Source organism: Periophthalmus magnuspinnatus, chromosome 16 (genome assembly GCF_009829125.3).
Source record: "Periophthalmus magnuspinnatus isolate fPerMag1 chromosome 16, fPerMag1.2.pri, whole genome shotgun sequence".
In the NCBI taxonomy this organism is placed as follows: domain Eukaryota; kingdom Metazoa; phylum Chordata; class Actinopteri; order Gobiiformes; family Gobiidae; genus Periophthalmus; species Periophthalmus magnuspinnatus.
The window spans coordinates 2,292,748-2,309,371 of NC_047141.1; the positions used below are offsets into that span (position 1 = coordinate 2,292,748).

Sequence of the window (16,624 nt, forward strand, 5' to 3'; positions counted from 1 at the left end):
TTATCTGGGGCCGGGTCACAGAGGCAGCAGTTTCAGCAGGAAGGCCCAGACTTCCCTCTTCACACACACTTCCTCCAGCTCAGGCACCACCTTTTTCCGGTTGAGAATCATGGCCTTGGATTTGGAGGAGCTGATTTACATCCCAGCCGCTTCACACTCGGCTGCAAACTGCCCCAGTGCTGCAGGTCCTGCTTTGATAAAGCCATCAGGACAACATTGTCCTGTGTTTCTCAAACCAGACCTCTCCGGCCCCTGAACCGGACCCCCTCCGGCCCCTGGCTGAGCCTAGAAATTCTGTCCATAAAAACAATGAACAGAACCCGTGACAAAGGGCAGCCCTGGCGGAGTCCAACATGCACTGGAAATAGGTCTGACTTACTGCCGGCAATGCAAACACAGCTCCTGCTCCGGTCATACAAGGACCGGACAGCCCTTAGCAAAGGGTCCTGGACCTTGTACTCATGGAACAGCACCTGAAGAACTGGCTGGGCAAACTCCCATGAGCCCTCAAACACTTAATGGAGAATATGGAGCTGGTCCAGCGTTCCACGACCGGGAATCCGAGGTTCAATTATCAGTTGAATTCTCCTGTGACTAGCACAGAAGTCCAATAACAAAACAGCACTCTGGTTTAGATCAGGGAGGCTGTTCTTCCCCCTGTCCAGGTGTCACTGTCATTACCCACGTAGGCATTGAAGTCCTCCAGCAGACAACAGAGTCACTAGTCAGTGTACTGTCTAGTACCCCTCCCAGGGACTCCAAGAAGGCCGGGTACTCTGCACTGCTGTTCGGCCCGTAGGCCGACAAACAGTGAGAGACCTGTGACCTCCAACACAATGCAGAGTCCAGCCCCTCTGGAGGAGTTGGGCTCCAGAGACCAAGCTGTGTGTGGAGGTGAGGCACACTATATTTAGCCGGTAATGTTGTAACGCTCAACCTCCCACACAAGCTCAGGCTCCTCCCCCCCAGTGAGGTGACATTCCATGTTCCCAGAGATAGTCTCCATGCCCGGAGATCCAGTTGTTGACGTCCCCGCGTTCGACCGCTGCCCAGATCTCCATGCACCAGCCTTTCATGGATCCTCTCACAAGCGGTGGGTCCACAGAGGACGACCCCACACCGCTCCTTTGGGCTGAGCCCGACTGTGCCCCGTGGAGAAAGGCACCAGGCACTCATTGGCGAGCACCCACTCCAGGCCTGGCTTCAGGATGGTGCCCCCGTAACGCCAGTCTGGGCGATGTATCTAGCCTTGATCTTTGCTCATCATGAATGCCTCTGAATGTAAGGCTTGATTAGCCAATAGTCCTTTCTGTTCCATTGTAGAAATCCATTTGTGATAAAGTGCGTGGCTGTGACGACGGCTGCAGGCTACTGCTTTTTAGGCCTTTATTGAAATCACAGTTATTTTAAAGGGCTCATATTAGGCTATTTTCTGATCTGTTCTAATGCAGTTTCCTCATCACAAACAGACATGAAGTTGTTTTTGTTTCATTCACACATATTTAACACACAAACTCTGCAGGCTTAGGTGGAGTTCTTCTCTCAAACAGAAAACACTCCACCTTGTGATGTCACTTAGTGGTAATACAGGAAGTGCTCCACTGATTTACCAAATTTAGGAGTTATACAGCTATTGTTTTAGCCTTGTTTAAACATCATTTCTCTGTGCACCAGGAGAAATGGTAGACTTTCTGTGGCAATCTCAACTGAATAAAAGGGCAAACAAAAATATTTTTAGGAAATTGACAATTTATGTTTTTTTCTAGGGAGTCACTGATAGAAAAGCAGTTCAAATGAGGCTAAAATAGCTGTTGACCGACCTTAAATGACATCACAAGGTGGAACAGACAAATCTGAGTTTTGGGGCTGGACACAGAGTAATGCAGACAGGATTTTATCACATGTGTCTCTGTGCTCCTTCCATTATTAAATAAATAAACTCATTAGATCATCGTTGGTGCTCAAATTAGACTTTAATAAAAACAAGGCTATTTTTATTGTGACAAGATTTTCATTCAAAATGAAGTATCAGACTCCAACACAAAGTTCTTGTTATCTCATGAACACAAGCAAAACACAAAATTAAATCTGTCAACTGAACAAATTGTTGTTGGAGTGAAGATGTTTGGCTGCTCATCCAAGCCTATTCTTCAGTTCTGTTCAGATTGCTGGTGGACATTGCCTTAAGTCTGTCTGAAGGGAGGGGCTAACTACACTGACACTGTAAACAGCTATTGTCTCCAGTTTCAGCTGAAACTCTCTATTCAACCCTGCTATTCTTCTCTGCTTGGGTCTGAGGATGGAGTAATAGATGGGGGGATAGATGATGTCTAAAGCCCCCATTCCTGTTTAAGGATTGTCTTTCTGAGGAAACAACAATTTGTCCATTTGACAGATTTAAACTTCATCTTCTGCTATGGATCAGATCTGGACAACTGAAGAATTACAAAGACGTCATGAACACAACCAATAAGTCTTCAGTCACTTTCTGTTCTGTGAATTTTCATGTGTTTCTTCAAATACTGTCTAAGTTTAAACCCTTTCTTACAAATAGAACAACTGTAAGGGCTCTCACCAGTGTGTGTTTTCTCATGTTGCCTTAGTGTAGCCTTTGTGGCAAAAGTCCTCCCACAGGTTGAACAGCTGTAAGGTTTCTCTCTTGTGTGCATCTTCACATGGGAATCAAGATTGGCTATTTGAGTAAATGTTTTCCCACATGTTGAACAGCTGAATGGTTTCTCTCCTGTGTGAATCTTCACATGGGAATCTAGATTGACTTTTTGAGTAAATGTTTTCTCACATGTTGAGCAGCTGAATGGTTTCTCTCCTGTGTGTAGCTTCACATGGGAATATAGATTGGCTTTTTGGCTAAATGTTTTACCACATGTTAAACAGCTGTAAGGTTTCTCTCCTGTGTGTACTTTTTCATGTTTATCTAGATTACCCTTTAAGGTAAATGTTTTCTGACATGTTGAACAGCTGTAAGGTTTCTCTCCTGTGTGTGTTCTCAGATGTCGAACAAGAGTATGCTTATCAGAAAATGCCTTCTCACATATTGAACAACTGAATGGTCTCTCGCCTGTGTGTATTCTCATATGTGCAACTAGATTGCACCTTTTGGCAAATGTTTTTTCACATGTTGAACAGCTGAATGGTTTCTCTCCTGTGTGAATCTTCACATGGGAATCTAGATTAGCTTTTTGGGTAAATGTTTTCTCACATGTTGAACAGCTGTAAGGTTTCTCTCCAGTGTGTATTTTTATATGTGTATTAAGATAACTCTTCATGGTAAATGTTTTCTCACATGTTGAACAGCTGTAAAGTCGTTCACCAGTGTGTATTTTTATATGGTTATTTAGACTGGTCTTTGCAGTAAATGTTTTCTTACAAATTAAACAGCTAAATGGTTTCTCTTCTGTATGAACTCTAATGTGTTTTTGTAAAGTCTGCTTAAACCCAAACCTCTTCATACTCACAGAGCACTGATGTTCCTTCTTGTCAGCTCCTTGGGCTGTTCCTGACATGTCTCCATAGTTCACAATGGGACTGGTCTCTGGTGCAGACTTGTATTTGGGGGATAGACCTGAGTTTGGTGCAGCGATGCTTCTGGCTCTGATCTGGACTTGGGTGCAGTGGTCTCCATCAACCTCTGTCTCCATCTGTGCAGGTGAACAGTTGATTGGAGCTCTCCAGTCTTCATCATTGTCAGTGTCAGAGGAGTGCTCCATGTGTTCCTCAGTCTCTGAGTGTAAATGTGGCTCTGTGCTGATGTCCTCTCCCTGTGTTTCCTCTCTGTGCTCAGTTTGTCTATGTTGAAGCAGTGAGGACTCTTCTGTCTTCACACAGACAACACTGGACTCTGGGACGCCCACTGGGAGCTGGGGTGGGGAACAAATACAGAAATTAATAGTAATATTTTTAATCTCCTGAGAACAAAAATAATTAAAACTGCAAGCAGTGATAAAGGCCTTCGCCACCCCTTGCGACCGCGGGGTACACGCCACCGCAGAGATATTGCCTTTCGTTCCCGCTTACATCGACCCTGCCCCCAAAATCAGCGACTGAGTAATACTACTCCATTCATTCCAATTAGACGATTTATCACATTGTCACGCCTGAACGGTTGGAAATAGAAGTATGTCTTCTTTGGCTTTTTTGTTCAGTATGATGAGAGGAATATGTGTACCAAATTTCAATGGTCTATGACACAGTAATTATTTTTCATCTTTGTTATCCAAAACCCATGTATTTCTATGAGAAATGTCAGACGTTGCCATGGCAACACCTTTCAAAATAGAGGTATGGTGTCATTGACTTTTTTGTTCAGTATTGGAATAGGGATGCCCATGCCAAATTTCAAAAGTTTATGTCAAAGTAATTTTTTTGGTTCAATTCAAAAGTTCAAGGGGGCGCTGTGGAGCAAAAAAAATTCTGACACATGTAAATTGTATATCATTTCGTGCAGTTCAACATTTTAAACAAAACGTATATTAATGCTGGGAAATAGGACACTGCATGTGTGAGTTATGCACACTTTAACACTTCAAAATATTGCTTTTTTTTTTTGCAGGCTGACCACACCCACATGTTATGATGTAGAAAAATCCAAGACAATTCCCTATAATCCCACATGGGTCTAGTTCATTTTGACCAATTTGCATGTTTCTTGAATGAAAATCCGAGGCGCAAAACAATTCCGCCCACAATGGCCGACTTCCTGTAGGGTTTAGGGTGGGGTCATAATATAATTTTTTACTTGTCTTGACATGTTCTATGTTTGTAATGTATTTCAAATTTTGAGGTGGCACTATTGATAAAATTGACTTTTCATTAACGTTCAGGGGGTCAAAAGTGACTTCAATCCGGCCACCGAAATAATAAAGAATAATAATAATAATAATAATAATATGAAGAAGAAGAATGGAAACGCATTTTCCACCCATTATTTTTCTCCTAAACCATAACAGCTACAGTCATATGACTTTTTCATATTGTGCCCCATCACAAATAAGGCCCCTGTGAATTTTTCCACAAGTCCACAACAAAGCGATTGTCTTTGACAAATTTTTGAATATGAAATTTGAAGAGGGCGCTAGAGAGCCATTTGGTGCCTTGATTTGCATACCATTGCGTTCAGCTCACAAATGTGCATAAACACTGTATTAGCGTTTTCCCAACAAAAAATGTGTGAAAGAGAAATATTTTTTTGAAACATTCATAAATTTGCGATTTTGTTGAAAATTCACCCTGACCACACCCAAAGTCATAATCAAAATGTAATTGATAATCTTTAATCACACATGGGTTTAGTGGGATTTGGCCAAATTTCAAGTGTTTGTGATTAAAACTGTGTGAGAAAATGTTTCTCCTAAACCATAACAGCTACAGTCTTGTGACTTTCTCACATTGTGCCCCATCACAAATAAGGCCCCTGTGAATTTTTTCACACGTCCACGACAAATCGATTGTCTTCTATGAATTTATGAAAATGAAATTTGAAGAGGGCGCTAGAGAGCCATTTTGTGAGAGAGCGCCATCATTTGCATATCATTGCGTTCAGCTCACAAATGTGCATAAACGCTGTATTAGCGTTTTCCCAACAAAAAATGTGTGAAAGAGAAATATTTTATTGAAATTTTCCAAAAATTGCGATTTTGTTGAAAATTCACCCTGACCACACCCAAAGTCATAATCAAAGTAAAATTGATAATCTTTAATCACACATGGGTTTAGTGGGATTTGGCCAAATTTCAAGTGTTTGTGATGAAAACTGTGCGAGAAAATGTCCTGAATGTGAGAGTGCGCACTTTTGTCGTTCCTGGGTTTGATCCAAAATGGCCGACTTCCTGTACATTTTAGGGCAGGGCCATAATATCATTTTTGTCATGTTCCGACATGTACTATTTTTTTATGTGAGTTTCAGATTTTTACGTCGACTTTTTTCCAAGTCGGGCTCCCATTGGCCAAATGAAAATCAAAGTTTGAGGGGGCGCTGTGGAGCAATATAAAGTCTGACCTGTGTAAATTGTATATCTATGCGTTCAGATCAACATTTTGAATAAAACAGTATATTCATGCCGGGACGTAGGACACTAACTGTGTGAGTTACATGCAATTAAAAACTTAAAAAAATGGCTTTTATCTTTGCAGGCTGGCCACACCCACATTTTATTACTTAGAAAATTCCAAAAGAGTTGCTTATAATCCCACATGGGTCTAGTTCATTTTGACCAATTTGCAAAGTTTTTGAATGAAAATCTGAGGCGCAAAAAATCCAAATGTGAGAGGTAAAATTTTGAAAAAAATGGGGTTCCACCCACAATGTCCAACTTCCTGTAGGGTTTAGGGTGGGGTCATAATATAATTTTTTACTTGTCTTGACATGTTCTATGTTTGTACCAAATTTCATTTGTCTACGATGAAAAAGGTCTCTCATTGCCGCAATGTATTTCAAATTTTGAGGTGGCACTATTGATAAAATTGACTTTTCGTTAACGTTCAGGGGGTCAAAAGTGACTTCAATCCGGCCACCGAAATAATAAAGAATAATAATAATAATATGAAGAAGAAGAATTATTTTTCTCCTAAACCATAACAGCTACAGTCATATGACTTTCTCATATTATGCCCCATCACAAATAAGGCCCCTGTGAATTTTTCCACAAGTCCACAACAAAGCGATTGAATTTTTGAATATGAAATTTGAAGAGGGCGCTAGAGAGCCATTTGGTGCCTTGATTTGCATACCATTGCGTTCAGCTCACAAATGTGCATAAACGCTGTATTAGCGTTTTCCCAACAAAAAATGTGTGAAAGAGAAATATTTTATTGAAATTTTCCAAAAATTGCGATTTTGTTGAAAATTCACCCTGACCACACCCAAAGTCATAATCAAAATGTAATTGATAATCTTTAATCACACATGGGTTTAGTGGGATTTGGCCAAATTTCAAGTGTTTGTGATGAAAAATGTGCGAGAAAATGTCCTGAATGCGAGGGTGTGCACTTTTGTCATTCCAGAGTTTGATCCAATATGGCCGACTTCCTGTACATTTTAGGGCCATTATATCATTTTTGTCATGTCCTGACATGTTCTATTTTTTGATGTGAGGTTCGGATTTTTACGTTGACTTTTTTCCGAGTCGGGCTCCCATTGGCCCCATGAAAATCAAAGTTTGAGGTGGCGCTACTGAGTCGTCTTTCGTTATTTTTTCTTGGGGTCTTTCGTGACAATTAGAGCTCGTCGAGTTCTAATTATTGACACCACTCACTGCCATGTCGGGGCGTGTTTACTACTTGATTTTTGCCATTTTCCATGCTCCGGACGCGGTTTTAATGAGTCCCTCGCCGGGACGGAGTCCCAGGCTCGGGCCTAATTAAAGCCACACATGGCAATAAAGGCCCTCGCCACCCTTTGTGACTGTGTACATGACTGAGTACATGCCACCGTGAAGTATGTGCCCCTCCCCCCAAAATCAGCATCTATCTAATACTACTCCATTCATTCCAATGAGATTATATCTGACATTGTCACGCCTGCAGGATTGGAAATAAAGGCATGTCTTCATTGGCTTTTTTGTTTAGCATGATGTGTGGAGTATGAACCAAATTTCAATGTTTTATGGCAAACACATTTTTCATCCCAAACCCAAAACCCATGTATTTCAATTAGTAATGTTGGTAATGTCCTGATTGGCTTTTTTGTTCAGTAAGACGACAAAGAGCCATGCCAAATTTCATTGGTCTTTGACAAACAAAAATTTGTGGACCCATTCAAATTTTCAAGGTGGCGCTGTAGAGCAGTTTTAATACAATACTTTTACATCTTGTAGATTGTTGCATTCAGGTCATCAACGCGGTCAAATGTTTTACTGTGTCCGACTCAATTCAACATCACCTGTGAGAAATATGCATGTTTTTATACTTTTTAAAATTCCCACTGATTTGCAAATTAGCCACACCCACATTTTAGAATTCATCAAAACTTGAAACAATGATATTTCATTGCACATGGGTCTAAATTATTTGGACAAATTCTTAAGCATTTTGAAAGAAATTCCAAGGTGGAGATATTAAAAGTAAGACAAGTAAGCACAATTTTGCAAAAATGGGGTTCCGCCCAATATGGCTGACTTCCTGTTGGGTTTAGGATGGGGTCATAACCCTCTCAGGCTCAAATTAAGTTTTAGTAACAGGAAAAATCTGATATTTGAGGAAAATTATCATACTGGAGTAGTAATATACAATCCTGACTTTTTTTTGAGAGAGATCTTCACACGTAATGCATTCTGGGATGTTGTAGATTTGCAACATTGGCCTGGTGTGGTAAATTAACACTGAAAACTGAATATGATATGAACGCTAACTTTATTTGTATGCCATTTGTCAAAACAATGTTTCAAAGTGCTTTACAGTGTCAGAACAATAAAAACAACTTAGATCACTTTTTCGTGTGGTACTCCAAGAAACAATTTTTTTCCTTTGTAAAGCACAAAAGTACTTTGCACTTCAGGCAGGCCGTTTGTGTGTAGCCATTCTTGCACAGTCTGCATCGTCCACGTTTATCAGCATGGATGGGAAAATGATCGAATCTGTCTAGTCTGATGACATCCCATGGTGCAGTGATCCTCTGAAGTGGAGGTGGAGGTGGAGCAGCTTGATGGGGTTCTGGAGCATCTTCCAATGATGGTCGTCCTCTTTTCCTGCTGTTCAAGTCAACCTGTTTTCCAACCTTGATGAGGGCATCTGCAACTTGAGCACGGAAGGCAAGAAGCGGCATATACTTCTTCTCCTGCTTCTGGGTGAGATGACGGCGGTAGAGGAGCCAGCCATTGACCAGTGATAGGTCAATCAAGTAGAACAAGATGCGCAGATACCAACGACGTGGGCGGATGTCAATGCGATAGAGAGCTGCAAACATGTCCGCCAAGTCTACCCCTCCCATGTTGTTGTTGTACACCTTAACAATGTGTGGTCTGTCCACTTCCACATATTCCTTCTTCTCTTTCGACCACCTTCTGCATCTATCAACAGGATCAGGGCCAATGAAGGATGACACTAGTAACACTGCCTTGTTATCATACCACTTCACGATGGCCATCCCACTTGTCATTTCGTATTTCACTTCATACGCACCACATCCAGCCTTTGACAGTTCCTTGTCACTTTTTAGGGTACATCCACGGAGATGGTTACGATTGATAATAGCAACTGTTAGAATTCCCATTTTCTTCAGTTCCACAATGAGTTCAGGGGAAGTAAACCAGTCGTCAAAGTAGCACTTGTAGTTTAGTCCTTTTGGAACTTCTGATACGAGACGAAGCACAACTTCACCGGCAACACCAAGTCCACACTCATTGGTCACAGTCCCTTTTCCAGTGTATATTTCAAAGTCATAGACTAGTCCAGTGACACCTGCACGAGTAAAGACCTTGAGACCCCATTTTTTTGGCTTGTTCTTGATATACTGTTTAATTCCAGTCTTTCCTTTGAAGGGGATCATCTGCTCATCAATGGAGTGGTTTTCTTCCGGTTCAACTTTCAAACAGTTGGCACGGACTTTCTCAAGTACTGGTCGCACCTTGAACAATGGATCGTATCCAGGCTCACCCTTTTGCTTCACATTGGTATTGTCGTTCATGTGGATGTATGTTCGCAGATGATCAAATCGCTTACGTCCCATGACTGTTGCAACTGGGTCGTAGCGTGTTGCCGTCTGCCAGTACAGGCGGTACGATGGCATACGTACTACGGTCATCAAGATGTGTAAACCAATGAATTGCTCCATTTCAGATGGGGTTGTTTTCAGTTCTGGCCCATTCTTCATAACTGCATACAGGTTAGATTGGTGAGAAATATGTTCAAACACGGATTTGTCCATGAACTGATCAAAATACCACTTTGGACTTGGTATTTCTTCTGGTGGAGGTGAGAATGCAGGTCCTTGGAATGAAGAGTCTATGTCAGCTGCTGGGGGTTTCCTCTGCCTCCAAGAAAACTCTTTGTTTACTGGAGCTGGGTCTGGCTGAGGTTCATCGTCATCTGGGACCTCAGTGTCATTGTCTGCATGTACGTTATGAATTTCAACATCAAGGTGGTTAGGATTATCTCTTGATATTGCTGCCAGTGGCTCATCATAATCAAGGTCAGACTCATATAATTCAGGAGCAAAATCTGTATTGCCAATTTCATCATCTGAAATGGATTCTGTGTCAGATAAAGCCCCATGTGGAAGGCAAACCATCTCAGTGTCTTCCCTGACTGAAAATCTTCATCGGCCTGCCATAACGCACTGCAAATCCTGCAAAGAGAGTATTCTGTAAGAATAGTTTGCCAAAAAAGCTCAGTCAAACAAAGATCTATATTATTATATGTGCCACGGAATTTAGGCTACATCAGTTTCCCTCACTGCACAGTCAAATGATTAAATCTGCTTCTGATAGTTTGTAACTTCACTCCAAATGATTTCATTTTCCACAGGATGTACCCTCAGTGGCACCTCAAAGTAATAAGTAAACAATAGTGATAGGAAAATAACCCTAGTATAAACTGTTGCTCAAAATATGGGCAATGGTACCTGTCCGGGGACACATTGCAAATCTGCAACACTGAAATAGAGCTGCCCCTGGGAAAAAAACCTGGAAGAGATAAAATCTACTAATTGGCATGTACTGTATCTGTATATATTCATGATTTATCTTATGCAGTTGTGGTTTCAAATTAATGGAGGTTGGGAGTGATACTTACATGAAATTGATGCCTAGAAAATCAGTTTCAGTGAAACCAGGGAGGCAGACATGTTGGAAGAGAGACAGCGCTGACATCTGGTGAGCAATTGGGAAACTGTTGCTAATGCACAACTCAGTCCTGCAGTGGCACTTCTGAGTAAAAAAGGCTCATAAAATATAGATGTGGAGTAATTAGGTGATTGGCATTTAGCTGTTGCAAATATGTTTTTTTTTACTTGTCATGGAGTATTTTCATGTTAAGTTTCATCTTTCTATGTTTAAAAAGATTTGGACTCTTCTATTGGCGTAATGTATTTTGACTTTTTAAGTGGGTGCCACAGAGACATTTTCCTTAATTTTCAATTGTACTGTTACATTTATCTGTCTTTTGGGATATTTGAATTTTAGGCCATAGTTGGATTAGTTTAGAACATCTATTTAGTCAACAACAAAGTCCAGTACAGTGTTTCCTTGTTATATCGCGGTTCACTTTTTTTTTTTTTTTCTTGAGGTTCTCCTCTTTTCAAGTGTCAGTGCAGCGCATTTCCAGTGTCAAGACACCAGAGCTGAATAAGCTGAACTTTTGTCGATTGACGCACTGCATCAACCCATCAAAGACTACACTCCAGTGATGTAGTAACGTCATTATTCTGAAGGAGAAAGATATCAACTACAAACTAATGGCAAACTAATGGCAACTAATGGCCGCTCATTCACCAAAGCTCTCAGCGTTTGGCCTTTCTGGACTTGGTTGCAGTTGTCTCCATCAGCCTCTGTCTCCATCTGTGCAGCTGAAAAGCTGAATGGAGCTCTCCAGTCGTCATCATTGTCAGTGTCAGAGGAGTGCTCCATGTGTCCCTCAGTCTCTGAGTGTAAATGTGGCTCTGTGCTGATGTCCTCTCCCTGTGTTTCCTCTCTGTGCTCAGTTTGTCTATGTTGAAGCAGTGAGGACTCTTCTGTCTTCACACAGACAGCACTGGACTCTAGGACACCCACTGGGAGCTGGGGTGGGGAACAAACACACAAATATTAATATTCATATTTTGATTGAAAAAAGTAATCAGAATATTTCTTGATTTTAATCAGAAATGTGCAAAATGTTTCATTTTCAAATAGTGCTTGGGAAATGAAATATTAATGATTTGGGTTAGGAGCTCGCTCTGGGCGCTGCTTACTCCATGCGACCGGAAGCAAAAGTTCAGCAATGCGGTTTACTATTAAACCTGTATTTCAATGTACTAATGCTAAAGTTAATGACATTAATGTTAATGAATAACAGTAACAGAAACACACACTATAAACACTGTAAACACACACCTCATGATCTGAAAATAGGTCAAATTGGACGCTTGTGAAAGCTAGATCCATGAAATAAAGCCTTGAGACTTTCCATTTCAGATTCATGTTGCTCTTTGACGCTTACACCACAAATGAACATCTTTAAACAGCCTCGTTGCTACAGCTCGCCCTCTGCCAAACCAACGGTGCGGGTGTGAAGGGCCGAGTGCCTTCACCAACCTCGCTCTCCATTGGCTTTTTGGTTGCTATGATACTTGTGGATATTTGTGACCTTAAAACCCTCAAACACAAGTTTCCTTTATGTTCCATGGGCTCTCTTTGTTATTCAAATTATAGACAGAAAATAAATGGACACCAGTCGTTCCCAAAGTGTGACGAGCCGTGGCCCCTACCCCCCTCCCGGACAGTTACTCAAAATGAGTATTCTGAAAAGACCTACGTATTTTCAGTCCGTGTATTTAGTGACTTCCAACACTGTGGATAAAGCTCACCTGTGCTGGGAGCGTGTCTTCCTCCTGTTTGACGCTCTGCTCCTCTGGCTCCTCTTTAATCCGTGGAGTCTGTGGAGTGTCCTGGTTCCTCTGGTTCTCCTCTTTGGAGCGACACAGTTCCTCCTCATACTCCGCTATCGTTCTTTCAAACAGCGCAAAGATCTCTTCAGCAGCCGCAGTCAGCCGCTCATTCACCAAAGCTCTCAGCGTTTGGCCTTTGGACATTTTAACAAAGTGTTTTTAGCGTTAGCTCCGAGCTAACCGCACACGGGGCTCTGTCTGCTTCCTGCTTTTCGTGCAGCAGAGTAGACACGGTTAGTGCACTGCTGCCCCCACTGGTCAGGCTGTTACACTCTTAAAATACTCACTGAGCTCGTGCACACACGTGACTAGGTGTATTCGTTACGTACGGCGGTGTAGAACTGTCAGATCTGTACTAAAATAAAATCCTTAGTATCTCGTTTTAACATGATTTTACTGTAACACATTTAATGTTCACTCTGAAAATCTTTGTTTATGTTAAAGTTGATTACTGCCCTCTAGTGGACGCTTTTGGTTTTGTTTTCTGCATACACTGATTTGAAGAATGAAGCTTAAGACTGAATTTGGAGCCCTACATGATTCACTGGTGTGTGACAGAATAGTATGTGGCATAATGTAACAGATGCAGATATGAACATGGAAAATACTGCCCTGTGTATGGTCAGACACACAATGTATGCCACAAAAAAATCATTTCACCAAGATGTGTAGAGCGCAGGACCAGCGCAAACAATACGGAAAGAAAGTTCACTCTGTTGAGCAGATTGACAATGAAACCCAAATGTTCCTGGAGACACTTAAAGTGCAGAATAACAAAAATGTTTCTGAAATGGAGTCCACTGACACAAGCCAAGCACAAAACATATGGACAGAAAAATTCAATATAGAGAAAAAAATGGTGACATTCAAGCTGGACAGTGGTACAGACAGCAACACAATGTCAATCAAGACTCTGGATGCACTGGGACTCGGGGACAAGCTCAAAATAAGCAAGACAAAACCCGTTCCCCTCTTTGGTCACAAGGGGCAGCGTTGGGCAAGAAATCACTGACATGTGAGTATAGAAGAAGATGTTTCCACTATTCTTGGAGGGACTACTCGCTTTAAGATAAGCTTAGTGAAAAGAATGGCAAGGCAGACAATGGAGAAGGTCAATAGTGTGGTCACTGTAGTCACACCAAAGAAAATACATATCTGCATGAACCGTAAAGATTTAAATCAAGCTACACAAAACCTGGATTTAACTAAGCAAATAGTTCCTCTCCTCCTGCAGTTGGGCAGGTCTAGGTTCAGCAACAGTCTGTGCTCAAAGAATGAGGTCAGCTGACACCTGAATATACTGAATGACCAGGTTATTCCATCAGTGGATTTTTTCTTCCCTGATGGCACAGGCAGATTCCAAGATGACAATGCCAGGATTCATCAGGCTCAAATTGTGACAGAGTGGTTCAGGAGCATGAGACATCATTTTCACACATGGATTGTCCACCACAGAGTCCAGACCTTAACCCCATTGAGAATCTTTGGGATGTGCTGGAGAAGCTTTGTGCAACGTCAGACTCGACCAGCATCAATACAAGATCTTGGTGAGAAATTAATACAACACTGGATGGAAATAAATCTTGTGACATTGCAGAAGCTTATCCAAACAATGCCTTTTTACTTGTTAGTAACCTTTGATAGAATTCTTACCTAGAGACTGAATAGTAGGGACTTCCACATGTTTGACTGTTTACTAGCTACAACTAGACGGGAACTTCTCACATGACTGGTAGTTAACTGTGATGACTCCTAAACCTCACTCTGGAGAATAAATTCAAGTAGGTCCCAATACTAGATATTATATAAAACAAAGTGCAGCAAAACCAGTTCACCTTTACACAATGTCTCACAGCTCAGTCAGAGGTGGAGCTACAGTCAGCACAGCCCCATGGACTAGACCAGGATCAGGGGCGGGGCTAGTGACTGGGGCACATTCAGCACAGCAGGGGCATCACTGGGATGGGGAAGAGTGTTGTGTAGAACCATAGTGGCGTTCAGCAGCTTCACTCTTCTTCTGATGTTACAAGTTGACTTGGCTCCTCAGTTGGAATCCCCTTCTGTCCAGATCGTCTTGAAGTTTTGCTCTTCATTTTTGCTTTTGCACTTGTCTTAAAAGGAGGAATCAGGAGTGTTGGAACTGTATCTGCATCTTGGTGTTATAGCAGCATGGTGGCACACACATGACATTTTGTGGCCAAAAAGACTGAAAAAGGCCAATCTAGTCATTGAAACATGGGAATTTAGATTTTGTGAGATGAATGAAAAATGGTAAAGGATCAGAACTAAGACCGTTCTAATTAAGCATTTTACATTTTCCAAAATGCATTGTCCATTTACTAGTCTTTATAGATGAAGATTTGTTTGAATCCAGCGGTGGTGATCCAGGACAGAAACCAATGTCCATCCATGATCTTCTTTGAAAGGTCCATGTATGAGGAAAGAAAACAAAAGACAAAATGTGTTCTGGATGTCCACTCCTGGATCCCACTCTTCTGACACTATTATTGTTATAGAAAATACATAATTCTAGATGAAAAGCAATCCATTTGCAAAGCCTGTTGAGTTTTGAAATACAAAAAAGGTTTATTCTTTGTTACAGGAGATATGGACAGGCCAGACTGGTAGCCTTCCGCCGTCCCAAGTCTCTCTGAGTCTCTCTCCTAGAGCATCTCTCCCCCTGGTCACCAGTTTCCCCTCGAGCATCTGAGCTCTGAGTATTTATACCAGAAAGACAAAGCTACAAACATTTCAAAGCAGAGTGACTTTTGTTTCACACCAATGAGACAATGAACTTTGACCTGAGGATAGGTAAGACAACAAAGACTTTCCTGGAGGATGGGACAGAGCCTTCACACATGTTAATGTCTTGTCTGGGTCTCATCATTTACGCAAAGACATCCATCCATTTTCTTCCACTTTATCTGGGGCCGGGTCACAGAGGCAGCAGTTTCAGCAGGAAGGCCCAGACTTCCCTCTTCACACACACTTCCTCCAGCTCAGGCACCACCTTTTTCCGGTTGAGAATCATGGCCTTGGATTTGGAGGAGCTGATTTACATCCCAGCCGCTTCACACTCGGCTGCAAACTGCCCCAGTGCTGCAGGTCCTGCTTTGATAAAGCCATCAGGACAACATTGTCCTGTGTTTCTCAAACCAGACCTCTCCGGCCCCTGAACCGGACCCCCTCCGGCCCCTGGCTGAGCCTAGAAATTCTGTCCATAAAAACAATGAACAGAACCCGTGACAAAGGGCAGCCCTGGCGGAGTCCAACATGCACTGGAAATAGGTCTGACTTACTGCCGGCAATGCAAACACAGCTCCTGCTCCGGTCATACAAGGACCGGACAGCCCTTAGCAAAGGGTCCTGGACCTTGTACTCATGGAACAGCACCTGAAGAACTGGCTGGGCAAACTCCCATGAGCCCTCTAACACTTAATGGAGAATATGGAGCTGGTCCAGCGTTCCACGACCGGGAATCCGAGGTTCAATTATCAGTTGAATTCTCCTGTGACTAGCACAGAAGTCCAATAACAAAACAGCACTCTGGTTTAGATCAGGGAGGCTGTTCTTCCCCCTGTCCAGGTGTCACTGTCATTACCCACGTAGGCATTGAAGTCCTCCAGCAGACAACAGAGTCACTAGTCGGTGTACTGTCTAGTACCCCTCCCAGGGACTCCAAGAAGGCCGGGTACTCTGCACTGCTGTTCGGCCCGTAGGCCGACAAACAGTGAGAGACCTGTGACCTCCAACACAATGCAGAGTCCAGCCCCTCTGGAGGAGTTGGGCTCCAGAGACCAAGCTGTGTGTGGAGGTGAGGCACACTATATTTAGCCGGTAATGTTGTAACGCTCAACCTCCCACACAAGCTCAGGCTCCTCCCCCCCAGTGAGGTGACATTTCATGTTCCCAGAGATAGTCTCCATGCCCGGAGATCCAGTTGTTGACGTCCCCGCGTTCGACCGCTGCCCAGATCTCCATGCACCAGCCTTTCATGGATCCTCTCACAAGCGGTGGGTCCACAGA

The 16,624-nt window shown here is 42.4% G+C and overlaps 1 protein-coding gene across 1 annotated transcript; it reads right to left on the reverse strand.

Annotated features, from left to right (window-relative positions):
* Window positions 1–1,956: 1,956 nt before the first annotated feature.
* Window positions 1,957–12,819, reverse strand: LOC129456912 (gastrula zinc finger protein XlCGF26.1-like). The gene is made up of 3 exons (XM_055227948.1): window positions 12,518–12,819; window positions 11,445–11,729; window positions 1,957–3,878 (listed from the first exon to the last, which is right to left on the reverse strand). Exons 1-3 carry the CDS (start codon window positions 12,740–12,742, stop codon window positions 2,478–2,480), a joined length of 1,911 nt encoding a protein of 636 aa, XP_055083923.1. The 5' UTR covers window positions 12,743–12,819; the 3' UTR covers window positions 1,957–2,477.
* Between the last annotated feature and the right edge of the window lie 3,805 nt (window positions 12,820–16,624).